The sequence below is a fragment of the Chroicocephalus ridibundus genome, chromosome 6 (assembly GCF_963924245.1).
Source record: "Chroicocephalus ridibundus chromosome 6, bChrRid1.1, whole genome shotgun sequence".
NCBI classification, from domain to species: domain Eukaryota; kingdom Metazoa; phylum Chordata; class Aves; order Charadriiformes; family Laridae; genus Chroicocephalus; species Chroicocephalus ridibundus.
Genome location: NC_086289.1, coordinates 3,186,056 through 3,198,308, shown reverse-complemented (window position 1 = coordinate 3,198,308; position 12,253 = coordinate 3,186,056). Strand labels below are relative to the sequence as shown.

The window sequence follows — 12,253 nt, the reverse complement described above, 5'->3', positions numbered from 1 at the left end:
CAAATAATGGCTTGATAGGCTCTTTCTGTCTTTCACAAAGTTTAAGGCCACTCACCTTAGGCCGCTGGTAGATTTTAATGATTTCTGGCAAGTTGTCTGGATGCTTTCTGGCTTGCTCATCAGAGGGCTGCTTGGCGTTGGTCCTCCCAGACATCTGCTAGCTCTTGTGCGGGGTGAGGAGACTCCATCCCACTGCTGCGTGGGCACGTGGAATTGGGTCACGGCTGAGGGATTCACCATGACTTGAAGGCGTAAACAACAATACTGAATGTGGCATTTTACATAGGAAGCTTTAACATAAAAAAATCTGCTGTTCCTGCTGGCCCAGCCCGGTCAGTCTGTCATGTCTTGGCTTGTCTTTTTTTTTTTTTCTTTTTTTTTTTTTTCTGGAATAAAACTCCTGGTTCAGTGAAGAAACTTGTAGAAATTCTTGAACTTAAAAAAAGAGTAATGCAACACATTATCATCTCAACAGTTTTTTTTAAAAAATGTATTTCCATTTTAGTTGGATCGTGCTTATGAAACCTAATTATTTTTCAGACTTTATGAAAACAAAGGAGAAGCAGACTTCAGGGAGTCTCTGCTGCAGCTCTTTAAGTCCATCAATGAGATGATGAGCAGCATCTCTGATCAAACTGTCATAGTGAAGGTACGTGCTTCACAGGGCTCACTCTTGGCTTTACCTCTGCATCCTAAACCACAGTTAGGCCATCGATGAAGCGTATGCTTGTATTTGTCCCCAAAAGCGTATTTTACCTCCCATGCGGCTAACACTCGGTGCTTTTAATGAAGGGTTTGTGACTATAAAGAATGTGCTTTGAACCAGTAAATTTACTTAAATTGCTGTAAATACCTCACTTTTATTTTTAAAAGTGAATGTAGGGGTTAAATGATGTTTAGCTTATTGAACTTGTATAACTTTAGGTATTTTTAAGGCATTATCTTTAAGATGCTGATGATAATGTAGATCATTGTATTCTTATGCACTTATATCCTAGGCTGTTCAGGAGCTTCAATATAGTATCTTAAGCCCCAGTACGTGCTTTTAATGGAAAATCAGTAGTGAGTCAGGCTGCAAACTCCACCCCACACCCCTCTCCTTTTGTCCCTTTAAAATGGTAGGTACTTTTGGTAGCGTTGTCTGGCTCATGGAATTGGGAATATGGTCTCTGACCTCAAATGAACATGAGTACTGATATCAGAGATCGGAGGCACGGAATTGTAGGACTGGTAGGTTTTTATATCCAGAGGAGTCTGAGGTCATTGTGCCAATACCGGTCCCACGTTCTGTTAGTGAATCTCTTCATCACGGCAAAGTACAGACTGTCATAAACACGCGTTTGATGAGCTACACCTTGAAGTTCTCCTTCTGATTCCAAATAGAATTTATAAAAGGACATAACTCTTGACCTAGCCATGCTGAATCAGTTGGAAGATGATGATCAGAGAGGGGCTAAGAATCAGGGTTGAATTTGGGAACAGTGTGACTCCTCCTGCTCAGATGTGCAGTGGATGTGCGTTAGAAGAAGGTTTTATAGCAGCTGGGAGGCCAAGACAGACAATGGCCCAGTGCTGTGCCAGTGCAAGAGGTTTTTCTTGAAGGGAACTGGGAAGACTACAGCAGGAAAGCTCCGAAGGCAAAGACCCTGGTCCTTTGTCGCTGAGTGCACGCAGGTCTTGGGCTACTAATACCATGCTGAGCACAAAGCACAGATAGATAGTGGGGATAAAGCTGCTGAGTTGGAATGTTTTAGGCAGAGAGAATGAGACTGTATCATCTGATAACAAAATAAGGATATTGCATGTTTCAGGAAAGCTGTATTTTCATTCCATTGCCAAAGCATCTATCCTGAATGGAAATTGGTAAGTTTGAGGCAGTGACTCAGTGTGCTATCTGGCGTGTTACAAATAGGATGTTTTCAGATTATGAGGATTGAATGTAAGATTTATTTTCCCCGAGACTCGTTTTTGAGGCCTACTTCAGGAAGGCAGATGCACATGAGCTTTTTTTCTTTTTCAACAGTTTATGCCTTGAAAAAAATAAAAATACCCCCCAAAACTGATGTGGTTTTCTTCACCTGAGATGCAGGAAAAGAAGACAAACTTCCTAGCAGAGCTAGAGAGGTCGCACTAGAGCAGTGTCTGTCCTAGTCCGGGTGTTGTTTCACATTCCCATCTTTGCAGACGTGGGTAGAGCATATCTGCTGTCTGCATTTGCCTACGTGAAGTTCGCTGGGAGACGAAACGTGGACAGACGAGCCAGAGTGGGGTTGTCCGAGAAGGGTGCTTGGGGGTGCCTTTCAGAAGCCTTGACAACCTTTCATTCATTATTCATTGCTTTCATCTCCTTTGGGCTCTTAATTACTCAGCTCTTAGAATACATCATTGCTAGTATTGGCTTTTTGCAGCTTGTGAGATTGCTTTTATTATGTTCAAATATCCACTGAAGCACTACAGTAACCAGAGGTGTGTGGTTCTATTGCAGAGAATAAAGTTATTGAATCGGTGGACAAACGTGGGGATTTTTGAGAGAGAGCGAGGATGGTTTCTGTGGATCTTGTCTGGCAAAGCTGTTGGAGTCCTGGGAGGGTGTCAATAACCGTGTAAAGTGGACATGGCCTTACAGGCTTCACTCAGCGTCTTTATCAGCGATCTGGGGTTGGCAGTCAAGTTCCCTGCCTAGGGGTGAGGAAGGTCAGAAGGACCTCACAAAACTGAGTGGGCTGAAAGGTGAGCTTCAAGGTAGACAAAACGTAAGGCAGTGCATCTCAGGCAGAGTAAATTAATCCCTGTGTGACGGTCTACTTGAAGCTGGCAGTTGCAGATTGGGGAAGATGCTTTGGAGTCATAACTGACAGCTTTCCGAGGTCATCGGTTCCATGTGCAGCAGCAGGCGAAGAAACAACAGGGTGTTGGGTGTCAGTCAGAGGGACAATGAGAACATGGGAGGGCTGTCATTTTGTCGGTAGATACCCTTGGTGTATCTGTGTCTTGCGTCCCATGTGCTGTTCTGGTCTCCGTGCCTCAGGAAATAGTTACAGGGGCGCGGAGAACCAGGGCTGGGAATGGTGCACCTTCCTGCTGGGCGAGCGCTCTGTGAAACTCTCCTGCACCGAATCCCACGCTGCAAGAAGTGGGATGCACTCACTGACAGCAGTAGGAGGTTAGTTTAAAATAAGTAAAGAAAAATCTTTCGTTTCTGAAGCTTGCTGTCACAGGGGATTATAGAGGCAGCGTCGGCAGGCCTGGAAGGGTTAGACAGATTTACTGACCACAGGCCCGTAGATGTTCTACAAGGATGGGTGGAGATGCAGCCTGAAAGGATGCTGGAGGAGCCAGGAGGGGAATGGACCACACAAACTGTAAATGGCATCTCCTGTGGCCACCACTGGAGACCAAGTGCTGGGCTGTACGCAGCGTTGGTGGGACACAGTGAGCATTTCTTGTGCTGTTGAAGTTTTGTAGAGCGCTAATGAAGATAAGCAGATAAGTTGCTAGGTTCCTGTGTTGCGCAGTTAAGATCAGCAGATCTAGCTGTAGCAGTTTCAGGCTTTTTTTTTTTTTTTTTTTTGTTACTGTTTTTAATATATATTGGGGAAGCTAAATAAGTGTATACAAAATAAGCCTGTTTGGAGAGATAAGAAGTTGAAAAGACCTACATAGAAAATTAAGGTGCTTTACATTAAAAGAGACAGATGCTTAATTCACACATTTGAATATTTCTGTTTCTCCGTGCAAAAATTGTAATCTGCCTCGATAGTTTATCGACATGAAGCAGAACTGCCACTGGAAAGTTTGTCTGAAATGTTCACAACTTTTCTCTTTGGGCTGGTTATACTGAATTGTTTTTTTTCCCCAGCCTGTCTGTTGAGAGAGTAGCCTTCAAGCTGACACCGTGCGGGGGAGAATGAATGACTGCAGTCTTATGTTCTTAGCAAGAATTACTCTTTACCTATTCAAATATTTATGTCCTTGGGGAAGCTGATGAGCTGTTTCTGACTGTAGCTCAGGTCTTCAGTTATTTAACATTTTGCATTTAAATTGCCTCTTTTTTTTTTAATTTAAATTTTTCAAGGCTTTGGGTGCATTTTTAAAAAAAAAAAAGTTTCCTCAAAAGAAAACTCTATGAATTGTACAAGGATTTAAGACCGTAGAGCACAAAAAGAGGCTTTGAATTTGTAACTCTCTTAGTATTATGCTATTAAAAATCTCCTAGGGTGGGGGAGAATTTGTATGTGTGGCTGCTTTGCAAACTTGACTTCAGTTTCAGCCTTTAAGGAAAGAAAATCGAGAGTATTTTCTGTGGAAGGCAAATTAAAAGTGGCATTTTGCAGTTTTGTTGGCTGCAGGTAGGGATGAGATGACTGTCCACCACATTGATTAAATTTTTGTCAAGACTTCGAAGGAAAAAAAAAAACAACAAACAGAAGAGCAAAAGCCCTGTCTGTCTGCAAAATCCTCCGCTGCACCAAAATCATGCTTTGCGTTACTGAGGATGCTTTGACTCCCAGTCTCCTGGCCAGGGAAGGCATTGACCTGAATAATTTGTTTTTTTGTTTTTTTTTCAACAAGATCCTCCAAGAAGCCTTGAGTTGGCCTGGAATTAGGGAGAGGCACGTTTGTGTCTGCTCTCCATCCTTCCCTGCTTCCGATGGGGTGTCGGTCAGAGGAGGGGGCTCCGAAGGCAGCCCCAGTGCTGGCCCCCGTCTGCTGCCCGCTGCGTCGGTGCCGTTAACGGTCACTTGGTGGCTTAAGAGCTGGGCACCTGGTCCTTACGGTGTATAGTTGTAGTGCCTGGCGTAGCGTATGCATGGAAAAAGTGTATATTGCAGAGCGTAAAGGTCTGCTTCCTTTCATGAGCTCTTGGTACTGCAAAAATAAGAATAACAATTTAAAAATATAATTAAAATTTATTTAAAGTTTGAGTTGTAGTGCTTCAGCGACGTATTTCTACAGTAAATAGGTAAAAATCCGTATATTCTTGGAACGCGAGCAGAACTTTAGTTGCATTTATAGCTCTCAGTCGGCTCAAATATGTTGCAATCAAACATTAGGTGTAAAAATGAATTGAAAACATATTTATTTCTTATCCTAGCCTATAAAGGCAGCAATAGTCAATCCTATCGGTTTGAATTCGAACAGCCATTCAGTCCTACAGGTTTGAATGTGACAGCTAGTATGGTGTAGATTACAGTGTTTAAAACAATGCAGAGTTTGTTTTTTATAGTTAGTTACCTAAATATAATTGTTTAGGGATTTTTTTGTGTGTGTCAGTGCTGACTGCAGCTGAGGCAGACATTCAGAGGCTGCCTTTTACACTTGATTTTTATATATACATTTTTTTTTTTTTAAGGTGTGCAGTTGTCCAAACTGGAGAGGGAAATTCAAACTGATTTGAGCTGAGGGACGTTTTGGTCGTCCTCTCACTAACAGAATGTTTTCTTGCATTGAGAAAGGTAGCGGGCTGCAGCAATAGCTTGAGATGTAGAGAGATTAAACTTTGTTTTCAAGTATCAGTTTCATTTTAAGAATTACTTGATTAAACAAGGTGTGCAGCGTTTGGTGCATATAGATATTTTTAATGGTTACAAGTATAGTGAGCTTCCCTGATTTTATTCCTATTTTCTGCTAATTGGTGCATGATAATTATTTCCTTAACCTTTTACTGTTTAAGCCTGAGCTCAGCTGAAGCCTAGCATGGCGCTTCAAGTTCAGATAAAAATGCAAATGTTTCCTGGTAATTTATTCTTGCATCTCTCTGAAACAAGGGCAGTTGAGCCAGCTGCGTGGGATTTACGAGGACTGTCTGATTTAGGCTGCGTCTGTGTGAGGCAGCTGAACTATTCTCAGCAGGGTTCTTGCGGTTGGCTCTAATGTTTGCTGTTCAGCCTGACTTTGTACTGCCGTTCAGGATGGCTGAAAAAAGCTGGGCTGGGTAGCCCAGTTAGTTCTCTGTGCTTTAAATGATCTTGATAAAGTAGGTGTGTGTATAAAATTATCCTGTAATGTGACCACAGAGAGCCGGGGCGGAAGATGATAACGTTTCGCTAATGTGAATTCTCTTGTGTGTGTGGTTTTTTAATAATCCTTGTCACTTTTAACACATGGTGCATATTTCTCAGTATCTGTACCATGCTTTTTCCTACTCCAATATTAAGCATTTATTGCTAAAGCCACAGAGAAGCCAACCGCATCCTGGGCTGCATCAGAAGAAGTATGGCCAGCAGGGCGAGGGAGGTGATTCTGCCCCTCTGCTCTGCTCTGCTGAGACCCCACCTGGATGCTGGGAGGGCTGGAGCCCCTCTGCTGTGGGGACAGGCTGAGAGAGCTGGGGGGGTTCAGCCTGGAGAAGAGAAGGCTCTGGGGAGACCTTAGAGCCCCTTCCAGTCCCTAAAGGGGCTCCAGGAAAGCTGGGGAGGGACTCTGGAGCAGGGAGGGGAGCCATAGGACCAGGGGGAATGGTTTTAAACTGGGAGAGGGGAGATTGAGATGAGGTGTGAGGAAGAAATTGTTTGCTGTGAGGGGGGTGAGCCCCTGGCCCAGGTTGCCCAGAGCAGCTGTGGCTGCCCCATCCCTGGGGGGGTTCAAGGCCAGGTTGGCCGGGGCTTGGAGCAACATGGGCTGGTGGGAGGTGTCCCTGCCCGGGGCAGGGGGGTTGGAACGAGGTGATCTTTAAGGTCCCTTCCGACCCAAACCATTCTGTGAATCTATAAAAGTATTTATGTGAAGACAGGGATATACATTACAAGCTGCTGAGGTACCTAGGAAGAAAAAAAAAGATTGCATTAGTCTGCAGGGCTTTTCCAACAGGTTGAATACTTTAAAACCATTGTCTAAAATTAGTTGAGTAACAGACTGCAGCCACGGTCTGAGGTTTCTGTGCCTTTTGGAACCTATATGGGCAGGTCTGTTGTTACACTGGCAACAAAGGCAATAATCTCCAGAAGAGCACAACGCCACTTTGCTCGTGATCATGCTTTGTGCTATTTTACACTGAATTCCGTGCCAGAGGCGCTGGTTCAGTTATGATTTGGAACGAGTGACTGCCGTAGATGGGGGCAAATCCGAAATGGTGTTTAGCCGTTCCTGGAAATTGTTTCATCCAGCTGTTGACTGGGCTTAATGTGGCTGGGTCCATGAGTTTTAATAAAACGGCATCTGGGATAATGCTTGTGTGGAAGGTAGGTGCTTTGTGTTGAATGACACAAAAGATGAAAATTAACATTAAAATCATGTACAAATTGGGTCAGGTAAAACAAATTTATTGCTTCATCAAACAAAAAAGTTCCTAAGAACATACTGTATTTGGCAAAGAGATTTTATGCTTAATTTTGAAACTAGGCGTGCTGTTTGAAATGAATGACTTTAGAAAATGACAGTTTTTAAATTAGGTATTTTTGCTTTTATGTAGTACAAAGAGATGAGGTTAAATCCTAGACAAAACCTGTAGAATACATCTTGTTTAGTACTTTGCAAACGTCATTTGTTCAGTCTAATGACATCCTTAGGTTAGTATTGCAGTTTTCTTAAACTGCTGCTGTAAAGGAGCTTTCGTTATAGTTTTTTGACATTGCTTGTCAGTATAAGCCCAAGAATGGGATAAAACTTAGAATTTTCTGTTGTTGCAAGACTGCTTTGCTGTACTCCGTGCTGCTTTGTTTTCATTTACCAGTGACCAGTGTTGTTATCCCAGTAGTAATGTCTGGTTTGTATTAATGAAGAGATTGCTCAATCTCCTCAACTGTCTAATAAACAAAAGGAAACCAATAGAAGTCCCATTGTTTATATCCGTTATCCAAAATTATCAGAAGTGACTTTAAGCTACTTAGCAAGGCCGCCCTATCGTATTTGAGCGTGCTCTAATGCGACAAAGAAGTGTTTGTGCAGACCGTTTGTCTTCTCTCGAGGAGTAGAAGGACGCCGTGATGCAATACAGCGCCATATTTTTGGTCCCCTTCTCGGGTGGCTTTGTTTTAATGCAGCAGGGTGTTAGTTCAGTTGTGGGGAAAATAAAACTTTAGTGTGAAGAGGGTATGGTTTTTCTAATTCCACAAACCTTCAGATGTGCTAACAGCTACCAGATGTGACCAACACCAGCGATGCTTATGAACAGCGCGTGCCGAACGCAGGGATGCAGCGTGACTTTCTGGCTTTGAGAGAGAACAGATTTAGGATACGTCTCCAAGTGCTGTACAAAATATGCTCTAATTGTGCGAATCTTGTCATGCTTCTTAAGCGTGTTTCTGAGCATACGCGCTTCTCTAAATGTGTTCTTCGTGGCTTGCTGTTACGATGGATTGTCAATGTTTGAAACGATAAGCTGTGTCCCGAAGCTTAAAGTTGAGGTTCTTCCCTTTAGCTAACGACGTGAAGAAAATCTTCACGAAGAAATGGAAAACTCGGGAGCTTTTTTGTAAGGCAGTTCCTCCAGGTAATTCTAGGGGTTGGGGTTTTTGGGGTGCTTTTTGTTGTTCCAAAAAATAAGTGAAGCTTACTCTTAATTTACACAGTTTATATACGCAAGTATCAAAGTGCTCTAACAGGTTTTTGGGCATTTAGGGTTTTTTTCCCCCCCAAAAAAATTGCAGAAGCAGGTCCTTTCAGAATAAAATGACTGTGTAAATTGCTGGCTTAGGATAAATTTTTAGTCATGGAAGCTCCGTGAACCTTTAGATCTGAGGAATGTGCTAGATTTTCTCTTGGTAGGTCCCATTCCTTACCCATCCTTGTCTAATTAAACCTGTCTGGAGATGAACCATCAGGTAAAAGAGAGCCGTGGCAGCAGGGGCCCTGCAGTGGACCCTTCTCTGATGTGCAGAGGGACCACCATTAGAAAGAACGCTTCCATTGCACTTTGTCTTGTCTATTCTGGCTGCCTTTCTATGTCTGATAGGTTTTTTGTTTTTTTTCCCCCCTCCAACTAATCTCGTGATGAACGCCATCACTGAATTTGTTTCTTCAACATGAAAAAAACCCCCTGCGTTACTTAACTGCTAGCTCTGAAGAAGTTCAAGACGATAAAATTAGCTGTTAAGTCATTATAAGCACGTCAATGAATTTATCTTAAAGGTTGCAAAGGGTGACTGCTCTAGATAGAGGGGCGGTTGCGATGATTTAAGGAATAAGTTGCAATTATTCTGTGGAACGATAAAACCTAGGAATTTCGTCCTGTGTATTGACCGTGCAGAGAACTGTGACCATCAATTATTGCTTAATTTATTCTATTTAAGGCAAAGCCTTGACTTTTCTGGACCTTATTATTTTCACTTAGTGAGTTTTATTTCTTGGCGTACTTAATTGCCTTTTTTATAGTTTCGAAGGGTATCCTTGAAGCACTGCGCGCATCGGCTGAGCAGTTCAATGGGTTGTGTTGGCAGCTGGTTCATGTAATAAGTGTCAGTTAATGGTTCTTTGCATCCGTACGTACTTTGGCGGTAGTATAATACCTTTTCTACATAGATACGATGTTCATAATGGGGAAGGGAACAGGTATTTGTGTAAGTGCGCAGCAGCATGCGGTGGGGAGAGGGAGAAGTGAGGGATGAGACACGCTCTGGAGAAGAGGTGCTCGGAGGTGGCTCACGGGCTGAGCTGCGCTCGCTGGCGTCGTCCGGATCCTTGACTCGCTTGTGAATCACATCCCAGGAAAAAATATATCCAATAACACCCTGACAGTCGATATAACAGTGAGTGTACAAGGAAGTTTAACTCAGTAACAGGGAAAATATGTCCATTATTCATATGATGCGCTGTCTTCTCTCTGCTTTCTCTCCTTTTTTCATTCTTCCCCTTTGCTAGTTTATTTGTGTGCTTTGTAGTACTTCAAATGAATGATTTTGTAACTTGATAAGGGTAGTAATAATTTCGCACTTGTTTTCCACAAAGAGAGAAGCCCCTTTGGGCAGTAAGATTTTGAGTGCAGCCCAGCGTGAAGCTGTTTATAATTATTGACTAAGTACGTGAGACTATTTCCAGCTTTTTATAGCTATCTAATGTGATCAGATGGCAATTATTGCAAAAACCTGTTTGATTAAAAATTAAAGAATTAAGATTCTTCATTATTCTGTTTTCTCTGATGCTGTTTTGAATTTTCAAGTGTCTTAGGCATCACTGTGCAACTATGAAATTAAGATTTTGATTTAGTTTGCCGTGTACTTCTTGCAGAAATGAGGAATTTGGAACCTTTGTCCAGTGCTGATCAAGAATGGAAAGTAATCTAATTTAATTTGTTTCAATGGGAAAAAAAAAAAACAACCAAACAGATGGCTTATTTGTTTTTTCCTGATATTATATGAAAAGACAAGAACAGGTTTTTTTATCTGCTGAATTTAATATTCTTCACTTAAGTATTCCAGTACCCTGGGAATAACCAGCATGGCAATTGTGCTACTGCTGACAAAAGATCTACTTCCAGCTGCAGCTTCTAACAGAGTAAAATCTACAGCGAGAGCTGCTCTTTTACAGGAGTTAATATCAACAAAAAGTTATTTTCCTAGGCCTTTGGATTCCACAGATAACAGATGTAATCCTGGGGCGGCAGAACCTGCTTGCCTGATCACGCTGTCGGTCATAGGATTGAGTCAGTTGAGACTGGAAACTGGGAAATACACTTCCACAGTTTTCTTTAAATTTAAGATATTAAACTTTAATCAGTTTGTCCATAAAGCAGAACCTAAATGGCTGATAATTATTGTAACTACAAGCTTTTAATTGATGTTGTAAATAGTTTTACCTGATAGTACTTCATTTAAGCCATTAAAGTGTTAATTTTAATGATTGCGCCAGCACAGTGTGAAATTCTAATTCAAGATATAAAACGCAAGCTCTTTTTTAGTATGTGTTACTAAACATTTATTGCTACGTGCATTTGAATGATAAGCAAATAAAAACACAGCGATGGCTGCCGTTTATAACTGGTCATTAGAGTCCTCATCCATCAAAACACATAAGCGTGTACATAATGGGGCTATTTGCATAATTACAGTTATGAGCTTGATTTCTGTGCATGTAAGTAGTCCTTTAAGCTTACGTGGAAATGGTTGATGATCAAGCTTGACAGTTTAAATGGACTCTGAGTAAAAACTGGAACACTCGGAAATTTGCATCTAACCTATTGACATGTTTGTTTTTTTGCTCTTTTAAAAGTGGTCGGCAAGCGTTGGCAAACTTCCCTCGCCGGCTGCTGGAAGCGATTTGACAGGTTTCTTTCTCTCCTGAAGAGTTCACTCTGTAGAAGTGGCTTTGGAACTCAAAACTCTTTTTCTTTTTTTGTTTCTTTTTCCGCTCCACTTTTCCGCTCTTTCTGTGAACGCTTCGGCAGGTGAAAAAATCACATCTTTTTTTTTTTTTTTTTTTAAATCCATAACAAACACCAAATAGTATCAATACTGTGGAAATACACCTTTTTCTTTTATTTGAGCAAATATCGGTGGGAAGTGTTTGGGTATTTACTCAGTTCTAGTTGATAGACTGAATTCGAGAACAGAATTGAACACGTGCTATAATGGTCTCACCTTATACGCTTTGTTCGCCTTGTTGGCAATATTGATGAATATCCAATGAAAAAGAAATTGTGTGTACTCACCTTGCAGAAGAATATACGAGCTGAAGTGTATTGCGTGCTTAAGTTTTAAGAATGTAATATTTTTAACTAGAAATTTTCCCAGCTGCTGCAGCCTCGTGGATCCCTCCAGGATGGGTGACATTCCCAGGCCCATGCTCAGTGCTCACTTCCAGCCACTTGTGTACGTGCTGGAATAGCAAAGCTTATAAAATTCCTAAAGAATCCGATAGTGCTTCATAATTTAGAGAAAAGATTTGCCTGAATTTGTGCTTTTGGGCATGGTTTTGGACATGGGTCTGTGCTTTCTTAAACCATCTAACCAAAATCACTTCAATCTGCATTTTTACTGAGAAATATGTAAATTAATAGCTGCTTCATACATTATTCAAGAAAAGACATATTTTGTATCGCTGATACCTCTGCTAATCTTATCTAAAGATATGCAGATGATCTAATTAAAATAATTATACTGTATAATATACCTGAACTTTACTCTAAAATAGTACGTATTAATCATTAATGGTACTTGTATTTTTAGCTGGAAGGATGAAGTACTTGATTGATAGTGGATTCTAAACATTTTTTTTCCCCTTTTTTTTTGCTTAACAGCTTGGGCCGAGATGTCCCTTGTGACTGTAATCAAACAATTGACTTTGTGCATTCCAGAAAGGTGGAATTGGATTTAAAATT

At 41.5% G+C, this 12,253-nt stretch overlaps 1 protein-coding gene across 2 annotated transcripts in view; it reads left to right on the top strand.

The window, feature by feature from the left end:
* The window catches only part of DOCK1 (dedicator of cytokinesis 1), a 323,879-nt gene that overhangs the window by 68,265 nt on the left and 243,361 nt on the right, over positions 1-12,253 (top strand). For both annotated transcript variants that reach the window (XM_063338334.1, XM_063338333.1), the window contains exon 23: positions 541-649. In XM_063338334.1, coding sequence (XP_063194404.1) covers positions 541-649 — 109 coding nt within the window. The remainder of the gene's footprint in view (positions 1-540; positions 650-12,253) is intronic.